Below are 27,857 nucleotides of genomic sequence, written 5' to 3' on the forward strand. Positions count from 1 at the left end.
TGACTCACTGAAGAACAGATTAGTGGGTATATGATAAGGTCCCTCTCATAAACAGCAAAGAAACACTAAATAAAAATAAAGTTGAACCATAATTAAGTCATAAATAACAACAAAAGACTGTTTCTAAGATTTTTGGTCCACTAGAGAACTGTTTTTAGGCTTTTAGCCATCAGTGTTTATAGTTGTTTACCTTGAAGCACAGTGTACCACAGTGTTTTCTCCTCAGTTTGGTGTCAGGTATTGATTATCACCATAATGATTACAGTCCTGGAATTTAGCCTGAAGCAAACTGACTTTCCTGGAAGCTTCTGGTGAAGTTCAGTCCTGGTATGAATTACACCCAAAGATCACACCCAGTTATAGTTTATTTCCAGCTGAGTCTGTTCGTAAGCACATAGTTGGCCTGTGAATGTTGTTAAATTTAACTTGACAGCACCTTGATAAATATTGACTATTAGCTGAAGAATTATCTTCCTAAATGTCTTCCATGTGTTGGAGAGTCAAAACAACTGTGTCTTTGTGGAAAACAGATTACAATCAAGGTTATTTAGTACTCATACACACCTCTCTTCACATAGGAACATCTTTGAACACTGCCGATAACATGATATAGATTAGATTTATGTAAAAATCGAGACATTTACCATCATGAGTCTCATGTTTTACCTGCAAGACTGGTGTTCTGATGCTGTTGTTCATTGTTTGTGATGTGAAAACTGCTGACAGCTGTTCATTGTGCCGCACTGGAAAAAGAAAACAACCTTTCTGTTTCCTGTAAGGCGTTGGGACACATGCTGACAGCTGTGATGATTTATAGCTTCTCAGAACTGGTTCTTATGACGTGTTTTGTTTGTCCATGTCAGAAATCAAATGTGTTTATAGTCGTTCTGAATGGCTTCGCTCAAAAAGTGAAAAGCCGACTGTCGCGGAGAGGGGACAGGGAGACAGGATATCGTTTAAATACGGAGGTAACGAGCATATTTTAATAATACTGTTGCACTCGGTCAGTGTCATAGGAGGATTGTCCATGCTACATGAGCATGGGGTAACCAGGGTAACCAGGGTAACCAGAGTAAACGGGATAACTGGCCAAGCATACATCCATTAGCACGCTACAGCCAAGTGGTACGCTGCCAAAACGTCCCAGGTGGACTAAAACACTAAAATTGTTGCACCACACGTTGGTGTAAGTGGATTATGAAACTATTTTCAATCAATCAATCAATCAATTTTTATTTATATAGCGCCAAATCACAACAAAAGTCATCTCAGGGCACTTTTCACATAGAGCAGGTCTAGACCATACTCTTTAATTTACAGAGACCCAACAATTCCCCCATGAGCAGCACTTGGCGACAGCGGTAAGGAAAAACTCCCCTTTAACGGGTAGAAACCTCAAGCAGAACCTGGATCTTGGTGGGCGGCCATCTGCTTTGACCGGTTGGGTTGGCAAAGCAGATTTTGACAGTAATTGTTTGGGTTACAGAGCAAACCAAACCAAACGTCCTGTACCGAACAGTTTGGTACAAATACACGAACCGTTACAAGCTACAGTATGTCTGTGCAGGAACCTTTTTGACAGTATTGACAACACTTCAATCTAATTTAAAATACATCTTATCAGACTTTGTCAAGGACAGAGCGATAAAGTCCCAGACTTATTTTTGATTAGCTCACTGCCTGACATGAAGAAATATCACAACACAAGCACCAAACATAGATAATTGACTCCCAAGAAAAGCCAATTGAAGGAAATGTTTCGGCAACAGATATTCACACAACATCACATTATAAGAGACAACAGTTGTGTGACACTAGTTCAGGAACTCTGTGTACTTGCTGTTGTTTTGCCTTTGACTTAAAGATAGAAGGATTGACTTTTCACAGATATGATGTTATCAGAATTAGCCAGAATTTACTGCACAGAGACTAAAAGGTTGATAAGATGATGACATTTCTTATTTACCAGAAGAAAAATGGGACAGATATGTGTTTTCACATAAATCACATAACTCGTATGATTTCTGTAATATTTCGCTTTAGCTATCAATAGCAGATCCATAATCCTCCACCGGCGGCGCTCAGTCCACGTCAGCGGCTCCTCAGGTGTCTGTCGACGGTCTATTTTGTCTGCGCGAGTTCGAGAAAACAATTTAAACTGGGAGATTAAGTTGCCAGGTTGTGTGCTGGGTGGCTGTCAGAAGCTCAGTGAAGCTTTGAAGAGAATTAAGTATTAAGAGCGGATTAGTCTGGAGCTCGACGGCGAGGAAGGGGAAGCCCACCACACAATCCCCTTTTTCATACTTACAGTCATGAGCCAGAAAATCCAGAGTTCCTCGTGGAGTCACAGCCAAGTTCATCTGTAATGCAGGGGAACAAGCAACACACATTTCTACAATGACAGCCAACAGTTCATAAAGTATGCACTATGAATAAACAGTAATGTTTTGTAACTGTGTCCAAAACACTTTAATTAAAATGTTTAATGAGCTGCACTTCTAAACAAGACATTCAGAGTTTTCTCCACTTCATTGAAATTAATGAAACAGCTGTGCCACCCAGAATTTGGCCGAAGCAGAGTGACATTTTCCAGTGAACACCCATTATGCCATGAAGTGCTTAAACAAACATTAATGGCCCAAACAATCACTTGTGTATTTCCTGATATGTGTGTGTGTGTGTGTGTGTGTGTGTGTGTATATATACACAAACCATCGGCTTCAGTTCGCCTTTGCTCGGCTGACTCATGTCTCCTTAAAAGGAAGTGGAGGCTGTGTGTGTGTGTTGGCTTCCTCTTGATGACATCATTACGTGCACAGCCCATGCATGATTGTTATCACAAACTCCTTCCTGTTTATTCACCATGGCGGAGTTTCTTCCAAAGCTTAGGGAACAGTGGGGGTGGGGGGGGCGTGGGGGATGGGGGGGGGGCGGGGGCTGGATGGGAGTCGAGCGCAGGTATTACAATCTATCAAATCAGGTACACTGAAGGTTGGCGATGCACTTAACGATATTTGGTGGCAAAGCAGTGATGGTCAAGCTTTTCATTTTTAGCCCGATGCTGTTGTGTTTTAAATCAACACTTTATAGTCTGTTGGACTTCTTTTAGATTCTATATTTTTTCTTTTTTGTTGTTTCAGATACTTTTTCATTTCCCTTCTCCTGACGCTCAGCTCTCCGGCCTCTCGGCTCAAGCTCAGCTTCTCAAATGGCAACAATATGGACATGCCAGATTAAGTGAATTTTTTTAGGAAAAATATGTAGTCGTCGTGAAACAGATATTCAGGTCTGGTAAGTCCATAATAACATGCCATAGGACATGCATACAGCCATCTGCAACCACCCGCAAATACAGAATGGTTATACGATTATCCCTGCAATACCAAGAAACTTTCAATAAGTGCATTCAGACTCAAGACAAGAGCTAGATGTCATGCAACCCTTGCAAACAAACAGCTAAAACGGTGCAACTGCATGAAGATTAGATGGAGGTAAGTGCTAGCAGGGGGTGTCTGAGAAGGCGAGCTTTCAGCCTGAAGTTAAAGATGGGCCTGACTTCAGTGGGGGAGTTCATCACTGCAGGGTCAGAACAGAGAAGATCACTGACTGAGATGAGCAACCACAATGTCTGCAGAGTGACATCGCGGTCACAGCAGAGTGTAGGGTTTGACCACGGGTTCGGAGGTAGGAAGGAGCAGCACCAGAGTCTCTGAGTGGATGCGAGCTGCTCAGTAACGTGGAGCCAGTATAGTGAGAAGAGAAGAGGAGTGTTGTGGGGCTGCTTTTTTTCTTCAGACTTTAGAAAGCTCTTTCAGAGTCACAGAAGACATTATGCTCTTTTTTTATAGTCTAAGTTGTACCTCCTGTGATCAGTAAAATAAACTTTATGTGTAAAATCAGCGGGGTGCCTCTTGAAGTCACAATATCGCTTTACCAAACCCTGTCAGTGAGCCAGTGAGCGAGGCGTATAACCCTCCCCTACACCCAGAGGCAAGGAGTAAACTGTATTTGTTCTAATGCGTGTGACGCCATGACAGTAGCATGAAGAAATAAATCATCTTTTGGAAATAAACATGTCATACAAATTCCTCTCTGCAACCGATCTCTTGTTATTCGCTGTGCTGTGCGAGCTCCTTGCGTAACTTCCTGTAAGGTATTGCTTACTCCCATGATGCTTTAGTAGCAGTGGGAGTTGCAACATAAACTGCTTCTGCCTGAAGCACCGTGTTCAGGCTACAAGAAGCTTCATATTACTTCCACAAGGAAACGAGTATATAAGCAATAGGAAACATGTGGGTAACTGAAATATTTCTTTCTCAGACGGTCACATACTTTACATCACAGGCACAAAGCTTCCTGAGGAATAAAGTCCAGTGTCATGCTTGTTAATTGAATGATTGATTTCATAGTTTCCATAGTTTACTGTCTTGGTTGTGTAAATATTAATGTGCTGTCACTGTAGATTACACAGACGTTTTGTTGATTCTTCCATGTCTGGATCTCAGGAGGATCTTAAAAGTTTGAGGGAAACTTGAACGTATAGTTTTTTGCTGGTTGCATCGCATTTCTTCACTGTTCAAACACAGCTGCCTCCCTTGTTGTATTTTTAGAAATGTCTGAAGCATACTATTTATTTTAATCCTGGCCTGAAGTAGCCCGCACAGTTGCTAACCAGTTTGTTTGCAAGACTGAAAGCTCTACAGCTGTTCCACGTGTTTGTAGTGCAGCCTGAGGTTGACTTGCATGGTTGTGTGAGTGGAAGCAGGCAGAAGGACAGCGGCAGTTGAGGGCACATCATGAATGTAACTCGCTATTAATCATGATCTTTATCATGCAACTTATGCAGTACCAGTCAAAAGTTTTAAAACACCTCGATTTTTCCAGTTTTTATTGAAATTAACATATCAAATATTGTTTGGAAAGTTCATCTCCTGCAGGTTGCTTTGCTTTCAACCGTCTGTCCAGTTCATTTTAAACCTGCACAGCGACTGTCGTAGCCATCCCATGATATGATGCCCACCGTCTTGTTCTTTTCTTCTGAGGTAGTTCTGGATCCAGCAAAATGAACCCAGACCATCAGGCTTCCTCCTCTGTTTTAAACAGACAGAGGGTTTGTAAGTAATCAACAGAAGGACACTTGTAGGAATTGTTTGGATCAACTTTCAGGGCTTAATTTACATCCATCGCTGCAGAAAAGCTGGGAGTTGTTAACTAATCCCTTGATCCCTGAAAATCCCTTATTTATAAGTGGAATTTACATTATTTTTCTGTTTTTGGTAACTCAAACTTTTTTTTAACCTCTGGCAGTGTACTGCTTACTTTGTAACATTTAAAAGTCAATTTATATTTTCTGCATCTGCATGGGTGTGAGGGTCCCCGTTGGTCTGCGTGACATGAATGTCATCATCCGTCCACGTCTGCGAGGGTCTGCGCAGGCCCCCTGCAGACGTCTGCGTGCAGCTGAAACTTTGTGACCACACAGACTTACACATAGCAAGCACATCTGTGACTAACATGAGTGAGAACAGGAACGCCTGTCTCGTCCACTGTATGTATGTACTGTGCTCCTGTTCTCATCAAGCTGTCACTTTTCCTTGTTGTTGTTGTTCAGTAACAAACAGGAACTCCCCAGCTGCACTCAGACTGAAAACAGTCCTGTGTAAAACAATGCAAGGGGCTGTGTTGTTGTGGGTGTTGTTTAAAGTGCCTGTGAGGCAATGAAATATGATCAGCAAGTCTGGTTGGAGTAACAGATTATTTTGTTTAAAGGCTGATGAGAGAAACACTGCACAGCAGTTTGTATTACTCACAGACTGGAGTTTAAAACTCTGTTTACTAGTGCTCACGTGTGGAACGTGTCTCTGTCCATGGACCTCCAAAAAAAGGATGAATGGGAACGCGTGCAAGTACTCAGCTGTCCGTTGAACACGGAAAGTATGAAAAGGCCTTCAGGTCATTCTGGAGTTGAACTGCTTACATTTAAATAAAAACTGGAAAAATGAGGATGTTCTAAAAGTTTTGACCAGTATGTGAACAGTATGTTAGAATGGAGGCAGGAGGTTGAACATCAGGTACATTCAGTTATAAACAAAATAGTCCACTTTATCCCTAATTACTACCAACAAGGTACCTTTTGAGCAAGGCACTAAACCCCCAACTGCTCTAGTGAAGCTGAACAGATCAGACTGGTTGTACTGGGCAGCGTCCAGGTGTGAATGCTTGTAACTGTACAACTGTCACTTTAGAAAGGATCAGTAAGAAATGCTGATATAATATTCATGTTTAATACATGAGCTATCTTTTAAAGTGATGTGTCATTTTGACATGTATTTATTCAGACATGACATGTTAAACAGAAATGTCTTGTTTGCACAATATTTGGCACCTAGTGAGAGAGAGAAAGAGAGAGAGAGAGAGAGAGAGATAGAGAGAGAGAGCTCTGAGTTAAAATGTTATGACAGCAAGTATGAAGCCATTTTTTTTTTTTTTACTGATAGATTTTAAAACTTATTTGGCTGTTGAACATTTAATGACAATTGTGAGTGTGAGAGATGCTCACCACTGCTTCATTTCATCATTTAACAATATTAGAGAGTGAATTCTGATGTTTCATAAAGTCCAACATGCACATGCATTGAACTAATTATGTAAAACATGTTGCTTTGTGGGTTTTAATGTATTCAACAGTTGGTGTTAATGCAAATTCAATGTAGACTGATCCGATATGAGAAAATCGATCTCCTCAAGGCCTTTTGTATTGGCACTTTCACAGTGTTTCCTAGTTTATTAAAGCAATTTTGTACATTAGAGATATTAAATTTACAGTGATGTAAGAAGGTGAAATGGCATTCTTCTCTCTCTCTGCGTGTTTGACCTTGTGCTGCTGCAGCCTGACAGCATTCACTTCAGACTTGTGTTGAAAATGTTACAGAAATGTTCCAGATTCGACCTCGTAAGATTTCAGTCGTGACTTTAATATAAAAATGACCAGAGTCCTTATTATTTAGACGTCAAACAGACGTGTTAAATCACCAGCAGATTAACGTAGACCGGGTGCCTGTCTGGAAGGGGCTGTAGATTATGAATAGAATAGCCCAACCACAAATTCCTGAGTGATTTATCACATACAGATGGTCTTTTTAGTCTAAATGACGAGAGGATGGCTATCAATCCTGCTCTGTCTTGAATCTTCCTGTTACTGAGAAGGAAATATGCCACTGTTGCTTGTTTTTTTAGTGATTTTTGTGTTTTTCTGGCTCTTCTGGCATGCTGTATATTGATATATTATTTGGCCAGATTTGGCTCATCCAGCAGACATCGACTTTAATAATTAAAAATCGAGTGATTTCACAAAAGTATTCCAGCTCAGTGTCCTCTTACTGGTTTATTATTGCTGTTGGGGGAAAAAAGTGAACTTTTTTTAGTTGGAATTTTATTTTGTCAAACTAATATTTTCCAAAGTCAAGAATGAACTTTCATTTTTAACCTTTAACGCCAGTGTGGAGGAGAAGTCTTTAGAGGTGCTTCTGATGAAATTATAACAGCTACTCACATGTCAACAAAGCTGTCTCCATGACAACTGAGCAAACTCCATCCACTAATAAATACAGTGTTCTATAGATTGTGATTGTTTTGTCAATTTACTTTTTACAAAATAAAGAATTGTTTGCTTAAATGAAATCTACATAATGCATTTTTTGATTATAATGAAATAGTGACATCAGTGTTATTTCTGTTTTATTTTGCTTTTGTGTTGTTTTTTTCATTTTCATTGCTCCGTGTGCAAACTATGAACTTTTTTTTGCAAGATTTTTTAATGGTTTTTTGGAAACAAGGGCTTATTTATCCGTTCCTGCTCTCCGTGAGGAAACGAGGTCCGTTCAGCTGACTCATGTCTGTGGCTATAGAATGAGCCGAGCTCTGTAGCAGCCACACCCTTTTAGGCAACATCTGGGAGGTTTATAAGATTTTGCAAAGAGGAAACAAGTTTTTTTTTTTCAGTTAGTCATCATCACCACCCTCAACTGGATAATAAGTAATATGTGTGTGTGTGAATCCACTTAATGGTTCCACCTCATTTTAAGCACGAGTCAAACCTCCAGCTGGTCAGAAATCAGAAGTTATTTCTGTGTGCTCTCTTTGTCCCGCCTGTCAGCTCTTATGGTCATTAAAATACCCGTCCATTTTGGTTGCTGAAGAGACTGGCATTCAGGGCGTGGGAACTCAGCTCTCTCCGGAGACAGGACCAGACCAGACTGGCATTCAGTCACTGTGGCACTGGAAAAACTTTGTGCCCTTAGAGATTGTCAGTAGTGACGTGATCAGTTTGATAGGAACCAGGCCAATACATCTGTCGTCTGCAGTCACCTCACTATGTTGCACACAAACGCAGTTTAAAAACAAAAAAAGCATCTTTCAAATAATTCTGTCATGAGGTTTTCAAGAGGAAATTTAATCATATAGTGGCTTAAAAAAGGCTATAATTAATATTTTTATATTTTTCATAATAAAAATGCATCACATGACTCTGCAGCTCCCCTCAGCTTTACAGAGCTTTATGGTGAGTTTCAGCTCATTGTTTATCTGTCCGGCTGCAACTTTACTGTTCTGGTTCACTCTCAGTGCTCTCATAGTGTTGTTTTGGGCTGTTTTCAGAGGAAAAAAGCTCTAAAAAGCCACTGTACACTACCTGCTCAGCACCGAGACAGTTAGCTGTAGACTAGCTGGTGAACATAGTGGAGCATTTAGCAGCTAAAGAGCCAGATATTTCCCTCAGATGTTGGTAGAGAACAAAAACAAGAGCTTAAAGAGTGAATATTGGACTAATATTCACCAGGTGGACAGAAACACGACTCCAAATGTTGCTCTGTAACTGCTGGATGTGGAAATAAGCAACTATTTGCTAACAAGTTCAACATATCAACTTAAAAGGTGATGATAGGTCAGTGTTGCTGCCCAATAGATCAGTTAATGCAGGTTTAAGGTTTAAGAGTGAACTTTGGTTTATATGTTTTTAAAATCCAGTAAAGTAGATTGTAGCAGGATTTACAAGTTTGTAATATAAAAGAAGGTCTGACTGTGTGAATATTCATCTCATAGCTCTTGCTTGGTAGATTTACATGTTAAGAGGAAGGAGAACATATACTGTGTTACATAATCCACCTTTGCACAATATGTTTGAAAACAACCTTCCCTTCAACCCTTATCTTTTTTTTTTTTTTTTTTTTTTTTTCTACTTTTGTCAGACTTTAAACCATGTCAAAGGTTGTACCCAAATAATAAATCTTTGTCAGAGCATCCGCTTTCACAATGAACTAGCTCATTTACTCTCAGGAGGAAGAGTCACCCCATTGAAATTGGGCTGAATTAGAACAGTTTTGATAGAACCCGAGTCCATGTAGGTCATTATAAATAGCCATAATGGAAGGGGAAAAAAAAAAAAGACGTCCAGTTCTGTCTTTTGGCCTAGTTAGGTGAATGTTTCTGACTAGAGGCAGCTACAATATAAATAAACTCACAGGAACAACACTGTCCAGGGTTTCCAGTGCTTACAGATACTCGTATTGTGGTGTAATTTGACCGCGAGAAGATAGTTTCAAGAATTAGTTTCAGTTTAAACGCCAGACTGACATGTTTTGTGTGTGTGTGTGAGGCAATATTTGTCTTGGCATATGTTAAATAGACCAGGTGGGTGGAGGTGAACTCAGGTAATGTCAGGTGAGTAATTATTTTCTGTAAAGAATGTTGAGCCAACTTTTAAACACTTAATTGTTACAGCATTTTCACACATTCAGTGAGTTTACATGCACTTAGTAACCGGGTTACATTTGGCTTTCACCTGTAAGATGATTTCTCACATGTCATGTAAACAAGAAAGCTAATCAAGGTAGTTGATGAGAGAAACCTGGTTTCCTCAGGTAGATTTCTCCTGCAGATGTTCCTGCCATGCATACACGTAAACAGGTTTCTAATCATCTTATTACAAGTGCAACAGACTGCAGACGGGGGAAGCAGAGCGGAGCAGCTGGATGGAAGAAGAGCAATGCAGAGCAATGAGCAACGTTGGCTTTCGTTTCGTTCTTACTGTCTTCTGTAAAACCAGTCGACTTCCAGCCAGCCTGTTTTTCGATTAGCCTCGAATTAAACGCATCTGTTGTCAAGAAATACCCTGAACGAGTGTGTTCTGCTTAGAAAAAAGGAAGTGCAGTGTGTATAAATGATTAAATCATTCACACCTCTCAGTTTCAAGAGGTATTGAGGGGCTTTTACAGTCAGACATTTACCACTGAAATTACCGGTGCTGATGCTGACGGTTTATAAAACGGCAAGAATAAAACCCTAACGGACAGGGTCTTTTCAAAATAGTTAATTTACTGCTTTTGAATTCATACTCCATTAGCTTTACATTTCATTTTGCACTTATCATGCTGGACTTGATGACATCTGCAGACATGCACCAATGACCAAGACTGATTCCTGTTACACATGTGTGGCAAACAAGCTCAGGTATAATATGACAGTGGTGTGATAATGTGTCGTCCATCCCAAAACAAAGTATGTATCGTGTTGGGATGTAAAATTGACTTCTTATTAAATACTTTTCCTCCCCAACCTGACTTCACTTTCTCTCCATCAGACGATACAACAAGTTATTGTTGGTGCCAGTCAAGAGGACATAAAGAAATATTTAATATAACTCTACATGGTCCAAATAAATTAACTACACACCAGATGCTGTACTGTATTGTAAGATAATGTTCGGTGGGTTTAGACAAACTTTGGCCATAGTAATGATTGAAACAGACACATTACTCAGGAGCGAGAAACACATTTAGAACTCTATGTACTTCAATTAAGGAATGAGACTCGTAGCGTTGGGGTGGGTCAGTGATGCAGATACAAGGTGAAAGTAATTAGAACAATGAAATAGCTCAACCTCTGCAAAGATGCACTGTCTGTCACCCGTCAGCCAATAAGTGACAAGAGAAAGTTTTGTGGTCTACATTTTCATTGCAATTGTTCACACTCCTGCACCTTTTTGCAACTAGAGCTGCAGTGATTGCTGCATTTTCTTGCTTTATTGATCAGTATGATTTTATATTGTTGCTGTTGTTGTGTGGACCCCAGGAAGACCAGCGACCACTTTGTGGAAGCTGATGGGGATCCAGATAAAGAAATTTGCAACTGTTTTGATAATTGTTTTAGTCATTTTTTTAAAGAGAAATGCAGAAATTATCTGGTTTCATATGTGATCTAATGTTTTCCTTTTGTTATATGTGATGGTAAACTGAATATCTGTGATTTTTGGACCGTTGGTTTGACGAAACAAGACATCTGAAGACGTCACCTTTGACCAAATTATTAATAACTGCGGTCCTACTCGCAGCGATCTTCGTATTTTTAGTGTTTGCTTTGACTTGACTCAGCCGTATTGTGTTTCTTAGAATAAAACATGACGATGTGACAAACATCAACTGTGATAGATGAGTAATAGACATTGAAATAACTTTTAAGGGTAGTTGCTGTTGTTAGGTAAGGTTCTCTGCATCCGGACCTTGTCAAGTCAACTTTTGTTCACAGGAAAAATCTTATTCAATGTGATATGATTGTGTGCATGACCTGGCACATACTGTATTGTATTGTGTTGAATTGTATGTGGCACTGTTTCCCATCGCTGCCATCTGACTGAATTATTTAGAGCAGTAAAAGTGTTTGTAAAACATTTCTGCCCCAAGCTTAATGATATCCACTAATCTGTCCTTGAATTTATTTATTTATTGCTGTTTAATCCTTTAATGAACTTAATAGCTTCTTATGCAAACTAGCGACAAATGACAACCTGGTTAAGTAAAAGCTCTTAACCTTTTGAGTTTGTTGTTAGATGGAATAAGAGTGCCAGCGCTCCATCATCCTCAAAGCAAAGTGGTCACACAAACGGAGGTTTTCAAGAGTTGTATTTATGCCGCTGGAAGCCAAAAGACTGATGTCATGTTTCTCTTCTGACAATGCAACTTAGTCAGCCCTTTGGTCACGAGGGATAAGATTAAAAAAAACCCAAAAAAGGACCCTGTACCCAAACGCCCCAGTGTAGACACGTCAACACAGAGTTACATTTAACCAGCAGTTTGTTGCCTCTCTGAAAGTTATGGGCGTAAATGTTAAGAATCATTGACAGAGAGCCACAGAGATAACAGCTGGATTATCTCCGTCATCACTCACATGGCTGTTTTTAAAGAGCTTTTTGTGACCTTTTAGTTGAAATATTTATTTTATTGTTTGCATTTCCTGGTACCCGCTCACACACATTCACAAGCAGGACGTGCTCAGTACACACACACACACAGTTTACTGCGGGGCAAAAAGCATCTCTAGTGATGCAGCAACAAGCCTGCTGTTCTAATATACTCGGCGTCTGTCACCAGTTTCTCCTTCTCTGAGACATTTAAGTGGAGATTGAAGCAGATGGTCATCGCGTATATCATTCCAAAGACGTCATATTTACCATAACTTAGAGAAGAGAAAGTAACTCGAGTAACTTAGAGAGCAACTTAATAGTGATTTGCTCCAGTGGTTTAACACCATACCTGTCTGCAGTGATGTAGAGGTGTCAGTACACTGTGACATCACTGTCGAGGGTGGTTACACTCATCTTTGGGAATCTCACAGTGTGATTCGATTCAGATTCTTGGCGTCACGATTCAATTCTTCATTCGAAACCTTTTCTCTGCTGAGTAAATAGAAATGGAGGCACTATTTTTAAACTCTTACTCCTGTGCACTGTGTGCCAAACCACCACTCATTCCACTGCAATAATAAACAACTTGCAGTTAAGATAACCAGTCTGGAGTTATTTTCTCCCCCCCCCCCCCCCAACCAGCGTTGTAGGAGGTTTTGTTTAAAGTGCTGCAGCGTGTGCTGGTCTGCAGGACTTGTTTGTTGATGCTGGACTTCACTGCTCCACTAGTGTTAGTCTCTGTATGACGGGGTACGAGTATTAACAAAATTCTTCACCTTTGTCTCGCAAAGCTACTTATTAGGCTGAATGCAATGAAAATGTGTCATATTATGGTTTTAACAGTGTTAAGCTGTTTAAATCAAAACTTTTGACAAATTGGGAAAGCTGAAGGCAAAACAGCGTAGTCACAATCAGGCATGAAGGCAAACAATGCTGCCAATCACTTAATGACATAACATATATATCATCATAAATATGTAAACATATCTCTAAAATACCTTGTAGGACTGCAACCAACAGTCATTTTCGATTAATCTGCTGATTATCTTAGTTAATCCTTTAGTTTATGGAAAGTTAAAAAAAAAATAGTGTAAAAATTACATTCACAGTTTCTCAGAGGACACTATGAAATGTTCAGTTTGTGTGTTTTGTCTAACTGACAAGTTCAAGACCTTCAGATATTCAGTTCACTGTCTTATATGACAAGAAAAACAGCAAACTGTCGGCTGATGATCAGTTAATTTTCCATTGATCAACTAATGGGTTAATTGTTGCAGCTCTAATACTTTGCAATATAAGACTTTAACATTCACCCTGAGTGCAGACAGGATTTACAACATGGATGTAGTTCATCTTAAAGTGTAAAATGACTCTCAGATCTATAACAGGGAATGAACTCAGGTATACAAGAAGCCAAACTACCTCTTTTCTCAGATTCTAAATGGCTAAATGTGAAAAACCAACAGGCCATGGCAGGGAAGGCTGAAGGATAAAGCTTGTGTGAACAGAGTTAAGTGAGTCATGACTAAAAGTTTCTCTATAGAGGACATGTTTGCCTTCGGTGCAGGCCCTGTGTCAGAGAAACACACTCTTTTCTTTGTCTGTGTTTTCCTGTTACTCGGTCATGGTGATTGACATTGGGGGGAAATGCATTAGTGCAATGGAAGGAGGGATTACAGTGACCCCGCCTAGAGGCGAACAGGCTGCAGTCACACAGCGTCTACCACAAAGTTAGAGGAAGGAAATGCTTACACACACACACACACACACACACACACACACACACACACACACGCTGCAACGCACACACATACAGTACATGCTCTGAGAGAGATCCTTTTAAGGAAAAGGCCCTGCTCTTACCCGAGTGCTGAGTGGAGCAAAGGCAATGCCCTCAAATACAGAAATATAAATACATACACACGTTTACACACTGTTGTGGCTACATGTCTAAATGGATTTTCACAGGATTGCATACATACATAAATACAGTCCACTGTTCTATTCAGAGTTTAAAGGACACTTGATATCACTCTATGTTTATAGACTGCTGTGTACAAGACTGAAAATGAACTCCTGTGATATGAATCTGGAGTTGAATGACAGCTGCACCGCTGAAGAAAATGTGAATTTATTCTAACGATTTTACTTCCTAACAATGAGCCTCAAAGTTCATGTCTCATAAGAACTCTGTCGAGGAACTGCACATCTGGTCAGCATTTACAGATGTGTATATGTTTACCACTTGAGCCCAAATCAATCTCACTTCTCCTTTTTTTTTTTTTCTACTTTCTCCCTTTGTTTCTATTTCTTCAGGCCGAGGCCAGGCTGGCAGCGAAGAGGGCAGCCAGGGCAGAGGCCAGAGAGATCCGTATGAAGGAGCTGGAGAGACAACAGAAAGAGGTATCACTCCCATTTAAAACCCCCGTGACACAAGAAACACCTTACGGCTAACTGGAAAGCGGCCGTTTAATCACAAAGAATTTTTAATATGAAACATTTTAAAGGAGGTTTTGCAGGAGTTTCCCATCTATCAGACGACACCAGGAAGTGAGGTCCAATATATTGATGCAGCCTTATTATATTTCACCTTTTACACACTGGGTTCCAGCGCACGTCACAAAGCTTAAAAATGCATTACCATAAATAACGAGGGGATTTTCAGCAGTCTTGTTGGTTCCCTAGACCAAAGGCATTTCCTGTCTGCATTGCTTTACGCTCTTAAGCTGGGACTCTTTGATCCTGTGGGTCACGGGTCAGAGAGGTGTAAACAGAGTAGAAACAGCAGCACTGTTTGGAACTTTCCTAACAGTCATATTGTCATCTGTAGAAAGTGCCAAAAAAAAAGTAAGTAAATAAGAAGAAATTCAGGATCAACAAATAAATCAGATCTGTGGTAAAATGTCATTTTCTAAATCTAAGTTTCCAAATCACATGAACAGTAATGAATATTTTAGATATTGGTGATATAATGTCACTTGTGCAGCTCAACTTGTTCTACATGCTTTTTTTAAAAAAGTCCCTTTTTGTTTTAAAACAGTTACTGTACAAGAATATTTTTAAATATCCCCTCCAGACATGTTTTAAGACTGGAAAAAGTGCTCTGCTTTAAATATTAATAGTTTGTCATGTTTTTTCCACTAAAAAAAGTTTGATTACCTGGATAGAAATTCTTAAAATGACATCTGTTCCTTCTCCCTGATGGAAAAATTCACAATTTCTCATTTTAAAAGTTTAGCTGCTGGACACAAGATGTGTCCTAGCTCACTGTAAAGTTCATTCTCAGTGTTTTAGCACTGAGGGCTTCAAGTTTACACATCACACTTTTGTAAGTTGCATCCTGGACCATGATTGAAGTAGTTGTGATGTCATAAATCACGCTCGTATGTAAAGGCCTTAAGCTGAAATTTAAGGTGAGCACAGAGAAACTTTAACAACTTCAGCAAATTCATGTGAAAACAGTCTTCTAGTGTCATTCTGAACACTTGTTGGAAGCTCGAACATCCAACAACAACAAGCAAAAACACATGTTTGAGTGGAGGGAGACTTGCAGTGAACCTTAAGTAGAACCAAGTGAAGTCCTTTTATTTTTTAGTCAGAAGGTTCCTTTTGGTGTAGGAAATAATAAACAAGTTAAAATGAGGTTAAATGACATTTTTTTCTACAGCGTGGCTTTCCGCTGTGGGGTTTAGTCTGGCAAAGTAATGAGACGGAAGTCCTCAAAGAGCCTCACTGATTACTCCTTCAAAAGGGTTTGAACATTTTCCAGTTTATCTCAGGCCAAATTAAAAAAAAAAAAAAATCTTCCAAGACTTCAAAACGCTTAATCGGACTTCTTCTTAAAACAACAAGATGTTCTGGAGATGAAAGACGTGACGTGTTTTAACACCTGCTTTGTCCTTTAACCCCTGAGACTTTCAGGTCAGGTCTTCCAAAATAAAATGCTACAGATATTTATATTTGGTTACCAGGATTACACAGTACATGTATGGGTAAAAGTTCACCTGGGCATTTGGTTTTATAAGGTTATTTATACATGCCCTGCCTTTGGATAACTATAGTACATAGGCTACTTAGTATAGCTGTGCTAGTAGTATTTACTGTCTCTATTTGGCAACCAAAATTGGTAACTGAGTGATTCCTTTTAGAGTTTTTAGGTCTTATTCAGAGGCAGCAAGTGGAAATTTGCAGTTTTTTTATTTAAAAGAAATAAAATGCTAATATGTAGTGCACATCAAGACCAAAGAGACCTTAAGAATCTGTGTTGTATCCTCCAGCACCTCCAGTGCTGGTGTTGGCACCAGCACCACATTCTGATTTGTGTTGAAACAGGTGCAGAGCTGGACAGTCTGTGTGTTTGGACTGCCGGTCAGTGGTGTGTTACTTAAGTTTTTCTTTCTCCAGTTTAGCACCTCTGATCTGTGTCATGGGGAGTTGCGCTTTTCCTAGCTCCCTATTCTTAGCTTCGCAGTAATCCCATACACACTAACACACTTCTGCCTCTCACCTGTCGCAACTGAAACTATTAAAGGTTCCCTGATTTCTGTGTCCAGAGATGATTTTGGAGTTAAGACCCCAGAAACTTGGAACTTTCCCTAGTTTTCTGTACAAACAAAAAAAGTACATGTTGTCTGTTGGCAATATGGATAAAAATCATCAATCGCAATATATGTAATCATTTGTTGTGATAGTGATTATAGATAGATTGAATATCCATATGTGAAGGACCGTTTTTGGCAAATCCTGTAAATTAAATACCTGAAAAATAAAGGTACTTTATCACATTGATGCAAAAATACTGTGAATGACATAAAGTAGCCCTGTTCATTGATATACAACATTAACCACTGAGGCCTAATAATATATATGATACAACCAGAGATATTGAAGGATACCTACTGTATCTCAGTATTTACCAGTTAGAGCTGCAACGATTAGTCGATTAGTCGATTGAGAAAATTACATTCAAGAACGATTTTGAGATACGAGTAATTGTTTAAGTAATTTTTAGGCAAAAATGCCAAATATGTGATGGTTCCAGGTTCTTAAATGTAAGAATTTTCTGCATTTTTGGGTCTTCCATCACAGTTTATTGAAAATCGTGGGGTTTTGGATTGTTAGTTGGACAAAACAGGACATTTGAAGATGTTATATAGGGACTTTTTCTGCTGTTCTATTTTTTTATGATGTTCTATTTTCTCAATTAATCAGTGTAACAAGAAAATAGTCAGCAGATTGATTGACAATTAAAATAATCGTTGCTTCAACCCTAAAACCATCACATTGCCTTTTTAAAAATCACCACTTTTCCATCCTTTTGATCTCATTTACACTAGAAATGTGTTATATTAACACATACTTTTTCCCATTAAGGTATACTGGGATAATCAGCATTCCAGCAGCCCCCAGTTATTCAGTAATCAAAACACAGGTGTTTAGCCCAAACAACAACAATCTACATGTGCGCACACACACATACACACCAGTCATGAGCACTGGATTAAGGGTCATTGTTAAGCTGAGTCTGCCCTGTGTGTGTGTGTGTCCCTTAAACCCTTTAGCCGAGTTCTAAAGTAGCTTAGCAGGTTGTGCTCCTTGGTCCAGCCTGCAGTTGAGCAGTTGTTGTTGTGTTATTGACGCGAGCGATGGGTCGCCGCGCTCACAGCCGCCGTCGGGTTGTCGACTTCTGGGTGTTTTCTCACACACCGAAGACGGGACTTAACGGTGGATTATTGGCTTTATAGCGGCGAGAACCGTGCGGTCGCTTCTCTCGTTCTAAGCTCATATCACAGCTCTCCGTCCTACTGGGATCCTGTCTACATGACTAGCCGTGGTCTTACCTGCTGACTGTTGAAGGATGAGATCTTTCCTGGTACCCTGAGGGGCAGCAGCAGGACGGCCGGACGTCGGCTGGCGGGGAGGGGGCTGAGGGCTGCCCTCTCCGGGCGCCCGGGAACCCCTCCAGTGAAAAAAGGAAGCTCGGTGAGTTGAATAGAACGGGCACAAACATGTAAGCTGATTGTGCAACTTGTTCGATGAATGGGCTTATGACGGTGTCTGGCTCACTTGCTAATTGAGTGCCCAGACATGTAAAGAGAGATAAGTAAGGGGATCTCTCCAGTCCAGTTATGTCTGTTCTGCGCTATGCATCGATAAGTTCTGCACCACAGTGTGCTCTAGTAGATTCCCACAGTTGTCCATAAAAGTGGAAAAGGTCATATTTTGTAGCTAGATGTCAAAGGTCAAAACCGAGAGTGTTGGAGCTCATGTAGAACAGTTGGATGAGAATATTCAAGGTGTTGTTGTTGGTCGATTTGGTTACTATTAAGGTCTTTTTCCTTCAGAGCAATAAGGATATTTAATGCAGGAATAATGTGAAATTGGTGTCTTTCTTTATTACTATTCTTGCGACACAAGTATGTCTGCACTGATAACAGTCGTCCTGTAGTGGAATGAGTTCTCTTGCACCTCCAACATTAATAGTATGAGATCTTTATAAATAAATCTGACCTCTGCAACTCAGCGCGACCGTCTTGGAATTGGAGGATGACTGTGTTTTTATGACTCTGCCGCAGTAAGAGGTCATCAGTGTGTGGACATGACCTTTCATTTCAACTGAGCCTATAAATTCATAGTGAGGGTAACTCCATCGATTATCCAGGAGTTGCTGAAGTCGTGCGTCGGACAAAGAGGTCAGCTGCAAATCAATGTCTGAAACCCAGAATTACAAAGCAGCCAATCCATTTATTGGGCAAGCATACAAGGGAGACAGTGGTAGTAAATCTGGATTAAAGTGCTGGACCGATGGGATGGAATGTGCAACAGTAAGGGTGGTGTGTGTTTTTTAAAGTGTGTGTGTTTGACAAGCTCAGAGAGGCAGCAGAGCAACTTAACAGCAAGTGTGTTGGTCTCAGTAGCAGAAGGAACTGCTGTGAAATACAGTTCAGTACACAACATAACATGGGCTAGCACCTGGTTACCTCTCCCATCTCATTCTACCACATTCACCAGCACACCTCAGATCTTCTTCTGGTTCCACTTACGTATCTCTTCCCAGAATGGTTTCAGAGCATTTTCGCAGTGGTCCACCCATTAATAATAGAACAGGTCCTTCTCTGGAAACCTTTAAAGCTATCTCAAGTTAATCAAAGGGTGTAACTTACTGTAACCACCTGGCTGGTCCAACACCTGTTTGTTTTTAACCTTCTCTTGGCAGCCAGTTGGTTTTATCTATCAATTGTATTGTTTGTTAGGTGTGTGGCTGTTTTCACTGGTTTTTGTAAAGTGCATTGACACACTGTTATAATGTCAGATGTTTATGTTAAACATGGTCAAAGTTCAAAAGCATGAGGTGAACTCATGAGCCGCCTTCAAGTCAGAAGTCAGGGTTTCAGCCTGCTCTGTTACCTCTAAGGTTGTTCCACAGGTTGTTCATGTTGTCCACTCTCATATTAAGATCAGATTCAGGCTCAAACATGTATGAATGTATTTGAGAAGTTTATACTTTGAGTAAAAAAAGCAAGAAAAAGAAGTGAAAGCCAACTACTGTTGTTTGTTTATTTAGCCTCCTGAGAGGCCAGAGGCTTCCAGAAGCTAATGAATCAGAACAGACTGGGCTCACTGGGAGGATGGAACAGCCTGTTTGAACTGAGAGGCTGCACAAAGAGCCAGTATAAGATAAATAAGGAGTTTTTAACTGTAAATCAAGCAAATATATTCCAGTAGAGCCCCAGAATATAAATATAGACCTGGAAATCTGCATGTTACACATCCTCTTTAGATAAATCTTGACTCGGCAAAAAAAAAAAAAAACATGATTTGGTGGCTGATCTTGTCTCGTTGGCTGAGACTATTGTTTGTCACAAGACTCGGTACTACTGCAGTCATGTGTAGATAAGCAAAGTGAAAGTGACTCTGTGGCTCTGGCACTGACAGCCACCTTAAAGAACCATGGGAAAATGCCTGGAAGCCCAGTTTCATAGGTCTTGAGAAAAGTTCCAGTGAACTCCCAGTTTTCTTGGGTCAGTTACTGATGTAGAGCAGGAGTTCTTCACATTCCTGAGCTCCTCATTAGCAGAAAACTGCCTCAGTATGTTTTCTCTGCATGCTGTCTGCTTTAATCTATCACTTACTGAAGCTGATTCAACCTTCTTTTTTTAAAAGCTTTAATTTCATATCTGCCTTCAACTCATTTTTTTCTTTCCTGTTTTCATGTTTGATCTCTTCCCGTCTTTCTCCTCTACCCCCCCGTCGGTGTTGGTGTGTAGATCTTTCAGGTGCAGAAGGTAGGCCTCCTGTTCCTCATTTCCACCTCGGTCATTATTTGATTTAAGCACAATTATGTAGTTATTCTAGGCGTGCGCTGCAAATTGTGCCCAAGAAAACACTGGAAATCTGTTACCTGTGTTTCTGTTTTCTGAACTGTTTTGTTTTTTTTCTTGCCCCTCATCATTTCCCGTCTCTTCTTAGAAATATTACGGCTTGGACACCAAATTAGACGACCGATCGGACAGCAAATGGGGAGATATTGAACAATGGATGGTACAGTTTCTGTGCTGTGATGACCACACTTAAAATCCGTCTCCCCGTGTACTAAATACTATGCATGCGCTGGTTTTTCTCTGTCCGTATCGACAGATTTAAGCTTGTATTTCTGTTTGCGGGAGGCTTTCACAGTGTGCCGAGTGTGCTTTTGAATTCCAGATAAATCCTGTTAAGCCTTTTTAGAAAATGACGGATTATGATGAATCAAAGCTTGACCATTAATGATAATCCACTTATTCAAAGGAGCAGGGTGCCCGTCTGGCTTTGAATCAGCATGACCATCTGCCCCATTAGTGTTAACACAGCATGGGATTTACTGTGTTGAATTTCTCACTTTAGTTACTTAGTATGAATTGCCCTCCGATCATGTGAGAGGCTCAAACACAGCGATGAGGATTCTTGGTTTGTGTGACTAACCGTCGTGTTGTTTGACTAAAATAATTCACCAAGATTTTATGCTACAATTTGAGGTGACAACAAGTAAAACAAGCAGCAGTAAGTGTTAGCATGTGTTGAAGCTAACTGAGTTTGTGCAACATGTGTCTCGGTGGATTACTGGTCCGCTCTGATGGTTTTATGAACATGCATGGTTGATTCCGTGAACAAGTGTCCTTCAGCATCAAGCCTTGGAAAAAAGAACAAGATTTGTCAGTTCTGCTGTAGAAATTGTACAGATGTATTCAAATGAACCAAAAAGCTCAAACTCTTCCTCACGTGGTGTTCAGTCATGTTTTCATTCCACCAAATATTAGATTTCACGTGTTAATATGAAAATGTTTGACTGTCTTGGCCAAAGTAATACAATATATCCCCAACATCATGATCCCAAAATGAAATTAAATCAAACAAATTTACAGCTAATTTGAAAGCACTCTCTGTTGGCTGGAATGAAAACCTCCTCTTGGACTGTTCACCACTGGATCACTGGGAAGTACCTCAAACTACGGTTACCTTTGTCATCCATCTGTCTCCTTGATCTTTGACATTTCTCCTCCTTCATCTTCCATCTTCACTCCTTCCCTTCCCTCATCCAGGAGGACAGTGAGAGATACTCACGCCCTTCACGGACACACACGGTTTGTATCCCTCCCTCTTGTTTCCATCTCCTCATGCCTTTCCTTCTGTTATCTTGTCCTCCACCCATTTTTTGAAAGTGATATATGGAAAACGTCAATCCTGGAAGACCACAGGGAGTAACTCGGTATGCAGCGTCAGCTTCAGGTTTTAGATTTAGCAAATTCTCATATTGTGGTCAGCTGAAGGGAGGCCTTTATTTGGAACAGATCTGTATATTTTATCACATTTTTAGTTCGACATCTCATTCTTTTCTGAGCTGAACTTCCATTTAAATTTGTTGTTGATACCTTTGACTGTTAATGCAAACACAAAACTTCCTCTGAGTTTACTGGTTGTCTTGATAAATTGGGGATAATGTACATTTCCACATCACTAATCGCATCTCAACATCAGTTGTCAAATAATTTAATGTGAAACTGTAATGATGTGACTCTGTTGTTGTACTGATAGTATCAATGCTGTGGAAATGTACTGAATTTACCATGTACAGGTATAGATTATATCACCTGTAAAGGTAACTTCAGCCTCTGTTTTCAGCTGGCCTTAATTAGTGACCAGTCTAACCCAGCCAGGATACCAGACAACTACCAGCTTTTATCTGAGAAAATCATAATAATTTAGAGATGAGGGGTTTCTTAAATTTTATTTCACTGTTGTTTTTACACAGGAGAATTTCTCTAAATGTGTATTTCTTTTGTTTGTTTCAAGTACAAGTACTACAAGTCTTAAACAAATATCTTTAGAAGGAAACAATGTTATTGGAACCATGTGTCTCTCTTTGCAGCAGGATACTTCCTGCTTCGTCCTGATCTGCTGTCCGGTGTCATTGTTGACATAAATCATCCATCGTGAGTGTTCTCAATCCTAACCATCCATTTCAATCTCTCGCTCTCTCACACAGTTCTCAGACGATGATGAGCGGATGTCAGTGGGAAGCCGGGGCAGTGTCAGGGTCAGTATCAAACAGCTCTTCCATTTAAAAAAATCCAAAAAAAAACACCTCTCCTTTTAAGCCTCTTTTTTCCTGTCTTAAATTGCTTTTTGATTCACAAAGATGAACCTTGTCGTCTTAAACCTTTTGGTTATGTGTGGAAGCAGCGTGTCTGACCTTGGCTTGACTTCAGAAGGTGTTGTCAGCCACCAGTGGGCGGCGCTTCGTTGATATTGTTGTGTTTTTTTGCACAGTCGGATTATGATGCGGTCTATGGTGGAGGGGTAAGGGTTGATATTGTTGAAACACACAGTGGAAGTGTGTTTAATCCATCTGTGTGTGAAAATTTGTCGTGTGAATGTTGTTGTTTGACTAAATGCTGGCTCGGAGCATGAAGTAAATCATTCTTATCCCTGTAAACAGATTAGATCTTGTTTTATTCAAAGCATGCTGTTTGTCCAATGATTGTATTAAATGGATTTTTTATAATCTGTCATCTGTAAGATGGAAAAGGAGCTTTTTATTCTCCTCGATTGTGAGCTTAGGGGAACATTTATGATACATTCATTGACTTGATTGAATTGTTGTTTTACTGTATGAAAGAAACAATTCATGAGTCAAAGGCCTCCTTTCCACTGTGAGATGTTTGGGGTTGATGAAAGTTGACAATCGTGAGAGAAATGTGAAATCTGTCAGAAATGTATGACCGCTGCTACGACCCCACGTCTACAAACAAACCCATCTAATAAAGTTTAAAGGATAAGGCTAAATTTTTCTTATTATCAACAAATCTCATCTTTGGATCCAAACCAACAATGGATTAATCTACTTAAAAGTGTCATGTGTGTATCCAAATCTTGATATATCTTCTTCTTCTGTGCCGCAAACATCTATTGTTGTCTAAAAACCATTAAAAACACATCAATGAGCCACACCAGGGGTGAGTATGGGGACACAGTGACTTCTGCCTTACATAGAACTACTCTCTGGAGACTGAAAACACGATCACTGTTATTAGTCTTTGGAGCCGTTTCTAAACAAACTAATGTGACCGTAATCTTCAGGGTGAAGGAACATGTCAGTCAGTGCAGTGACGTGGCTCACTGATGTGTTTTTGATAGTTTTTGGACGACACCAGAGGTCTACAGCACAGAGGAATACGATATATCTTTGGATACACACACAATACTTATAAGTAGATCAGTCGATTTGTTGGTTTGGCTCTGCACATGAGATTCGATAAGAAAATGGCCGGCCTTATCCTTTAATACATCCATGGCACACAAGAACCAAAACAATTGAGGTGACAAGAAAAATACTTCATTTGCATCATAAGAGCTGATGAGAGCTATAATTCACCACACAGTCATTGCACAATCTGACACAGATTTTATTGTGATTTTTATTACAGCCGTCTTGAACAATGCGACATGCAGTAAACGTCAATCATTGTCGACAATCATCGTCCTCACACGGTCTAAAGGGGCCTTTAACGCTGAGTAAGCTCGAGGTGATTCAGGAAAGCGATCGTGTTTGGTCATGTAGTGCTGCTGTTGTGAAGGAAGGAACATTGACGTCTTTGGAGTCTTTTTAGATTTGATTGCTACAAAAAGAACACAGTGTATTATAGAGATACGTATCTCGCTCCAACCAAAACACAGCCTGCTCTATTTTAGACCCTCTTACGTCTCTAAATGTTAACTGCTATTTCTTCTGAGCTTTTGTGATTTGTGGAAAAAATTTCGACATACTTTCCGTCCTGATATCTGGCTCAGTCGATCAATTGGCTGCATCATTTAGTTTTCTCTTGTTAAACGCATGTGAAGAAGTCGTGGTCTTTTGTGTGCTTTTTTTTTTTTTTACCACTGTTTACACTGTGCATGTTTGTGTTGTGTGTTGCCTAGGTTTTTCTTGATTGATATCTTACTTTTTACAACTATGTAAACTATAAAAAAACCTGTCAATTAGGCATTCTGGGTTTAGAACGATAAGATTTGTCCAGATACTGTGTCATATGCCTTTTTGTATTGTTCTCCCTCTTTCTCTCACTCAAAGGGCTCTTCTTCACACTCGCATAGGAAGTCAAAGAAAAAGAAGAAACATAAGCACAAAGACAGAGATGTATGTAAAAGCTCAAAAACTATGACCGCACAGACGGCCGTCACAGAAATGGCGTTAAGTGTTTCTCACTGGTTTTCTTTATTCGCAGAGGAACGGCTACGACGATGAGTACAGTGTAATATCCAGCAGGGTTAGTAGCTGAATGAACGAGTGAAGTTTTTGTTAACTGCATGATATCACCTGGTGATGGAGGGATGCATAGAAGCTGCATCTGGTCGCTCATCACTCTCCTCTCTCTCTCTCCTGCTGTCAGAGCTCAAGACTCAGTGATGAAAGCAGAGTGTCTCGCTCATCCAGAGTTGACCTGACGGTGCGTCACATGTCGGCAGCTTCCTCATAATATCGTTAGTTATGAATAGTTTTGGTTTTAGTTTTGGAATGATGAACAGGATAACAGGATGCAACTGCTCTGAGATGACGTCAAATTGTTCCGTTGACACTTTTATTTATTTTTTGTAAGCAGAGATAATGTAAATGAGTTAAACTGCAGCGTGTGAAGCCGGAGAACTATGTGAAATTTCTTCTGGGATTTTTGATGGGTTGTGTGAGTGCTGCCAGGTTGACACAGGATATCACTTTTTTCTAGTCTACTTGAGGTAAAACGAGAAGAATTGGCAACTTCAAATGACAAAAAGTACCCCTGGTTAAAATATAATACATAAATATATAAATGTAGAGCTGAAAAGATTAATCAATTTTTTGATTGCCAACTATTTTGACCATCAGTTAATCATTTTGAGTCATTTTTTTAAGAAAGAATGCTGAAACCTTCCTGTTCCAGTTTCTTAAATGTGAATATTTTCTGGTTTCTTTACTCCTCTATGACAGTAAACTGAATATCTTTGGGTTGTGGACTGTTGGTCGGGATCAGAATAGACATTTCAGGTTGCATCTTGACTAATCAGTGTGACATATTAATGGACAATGAAAATAATCGTTAGTTGCAGCATATTTTTATTTAAAACTGCTGCAGTTTCAGAGGACTTGTTGCTAATATTACACGGTTCTTTGCTTTCATCTCGTTATTTCTGCTTCTGACACAAAGGTTTCACAACCGTTAGCTATAAATCAATAGAACAGCATGTGATAATGAGACAGAGCTGTGTGCTGATGGATGTGTCGAAGATGGCGTTGAGTTTTTTCGGGGGTGTCGGTGTTTGATGTTGTCACCGTTACTTCCTGACTCTCAGAGCTCCAGACTGAGTGATGACAGCCGGGTGTCTCGCGCCTCCAGATTAGACCTGCAGCCGGTGGGTTTGGCACTGCACTGCACCGCACTGCAAACTGTGTTTCCTCACAACACTAACGGCCTGTAGTGAACACTTGAGTTGAATTCTCAACTGTTAACAATATGTGGAAGTTTTGGTTGGTTTGAGTGATTAGTAGAAAAAGGCGTTTAGTGCATAAACATTTTCTAACCAAGCCGTCAAATACACTTAAGAATATGTGCATGTAGTTTGTTTTTGCTGTATTGAATGTCTAGAAAAATTCCAAGTAATGTTATTTCACAGTGCAGCCACCCAAGTACTACTGTATGACGCATGTTTCAGTGGATTTAAGGGTGATGAAGATCCAGTTCCAGTTTTTTCTATCGATCAGTTCAGGCATGTTGTTTAACACGCTAATATAATAACTAGATGTTCTTCTGCGTATTAAAAACAAGCTACACCTAAATTTACCTTTATATATTTGGCAGATGCTTTTGTCCAAAGCGACATACAAATGAGGTACAATATAAGCTACAGTAGATAAAGGTGAAGCCTTTGAGAATAAGTGCCTTGACATTCAGTTCCACATCCACCTGACACAAGTACAACAAGGCTCGCAGCTGCTTGAAGTAACATTTACTGTATGTGCTTAGCAGAAATGAATAGATAGTTTGAGGAACATCTGTACTGTAGATTGTTGGTTTGTGTTTGTACTTTTGTGATTTGCTGCACAGTTTTATAGCATGAATGCATCACTAACAGGTAGGAGTTACATTTTCGGTGAGGATTCTGGTAACTTAAAAAACTTTGTTTCCTCATTCTCAACTTCCTTCCTCTCTCGGCTTGTTAAACTCAGCTCCCTCCTCCCCTCTCCTCCTTTCAGGCCTCTTATGCTTCCTCTGACTTGTACAGCCTCAATGGTCTGTCATCCTCCAGAAACCCAGGTTCAACTTTCAATGGTTACCAGGTCTGTATACAGACAAATGTTACAGACAAGACACGTATAAACACTTGTGCTGCTCCTCTATAGCTGCTACCTGACCTTTGTCCTCTATGGAGAAGAGAAAGAAGAATTTCTCTTTGTCTTTGTCATGTGTTGTTGTGGTTTTCTGACTTCACACTTCATCATGTGTTACAGTTCTACAGGTCACTCAGTCAGATGAGCCAGCAGCTCTATCGTAGGGTTGGTTCATTTCATTTCCACTGATCTTTAACCCACAATAACTTCCACTCAGTGTTTACCGACACCCGTAATTATCATTTATTCACACCAGTGATCTTATGAGCACCTAATACAGAGCGTGTTTGTCTCAAGAACAAAGTGTTTCATCGCTTTTTAAACTCACCGAGCACCTGACTGTACGTCTCAGTTTTGAAGTGAACCTCACACTCAGGCACTGAAGGCAGGGGCGTCATAAAATCTGCATCAAAGAAATGTCATTGTGCTGAAACTTGAGTTCACTGCTTATTCTGTGCGACGTGTCACATGTGCAGAGCTCCTTGTATGAAGACAGTCTTTGCAGCGGGTCACGGCGAGTCGTCGGCTCCAGCTCCCATGTAAGACTTTCTTGGAATCGTGGTTTTTTTGGTTTGGACACATCTAGCAGAGTGTTTTCAGTTCCTGGATCGTAATCTGTGTGGACTGATAATACTAACAGTTCCTGAAAAGGAGGGTGCATATAAATTAAGTCTGAACATGAATCTGCTGTGAATGTGTGAAGTTGGAGTTTGTTTTTACATA

The 27,857-nt window shown here is 40.0% G+C and overlaps 1 protein-coding gene across 10 annotated transcripts in view; it reads left to right on the top strand.

The window, feature by feature from the left end:
• The window catches only part of lrrfip1a (leucine rich repeat (in FLII) interacting protein 1a), a 55,003-nt gene that overhangs the window by 8,637 nt on the left and 18,509 nt on the right, over positions 1-27,857 (top strand). For 4 of the 10 annotated variants that reach the window (XM_042425962.1, XM_042425963.1, XM_042425953.1 and 1 more), the window contains exons 2-13: positions 14,552-14,638; positions 20,503-20,520; positions 20,705-20,776; positions 21,814-21,855; positions 22,758-22,808; positions 23,042-23,071; positions 24,843-24,908; positions 24,997-25,038; positions 25,162-25,218; positions 26,099-26,158; positions 26,973-27,083; positions 27,611-27,673. In XM_042425962.1, coding sequence (XP_042281896.1) covers positions 14,552-14,638; positions 20,503-20,520; positions 20,705-20,776; positions 21,814-21,855; positions 22,758-22,808; positions 23,042-23,071; positions 24,843-24,908; positions 24,997-25,038; positions 25,162-25,218; positions 26,099-26,158; positions 26,973-27,083; positions 27,611-27,673 — 699 coding nt within the window. The remainder of the gene's footprint in view (positions 1-14,551; positions 14,639-20,502; positions 20,521-20,704; positions 20,777-21,813; positions 21,856-22,757; positions 22,809-23,041; positions 23,072-24,842; positions 24,909-24,996; positions 25,039-25,161; positions 25,219-26,098; positions 26,159-26,972; positions 27,084-27,610; positions 27,674-27,857) is intronic. The other 6 variants (XM_042425954.1, XM_042425955.1, XM_042425958.1 and 3 more) reach the window with 6 other exon arrangements.

Source organism: Thunnus maccoyii, chromosome 11 (genome assembly GCF_910596095.1).
Source record: "Thunnus maccoyii chromosome 11, fThuMac1.1, whole genome shotgun sequence".
Classification (NCBI taxonomy): Eukaryota; Metazoa; Chordata; class Actinopteri; order Scombriformes; family Scombridae; genus Thunnus; species Thunnus maccoyii.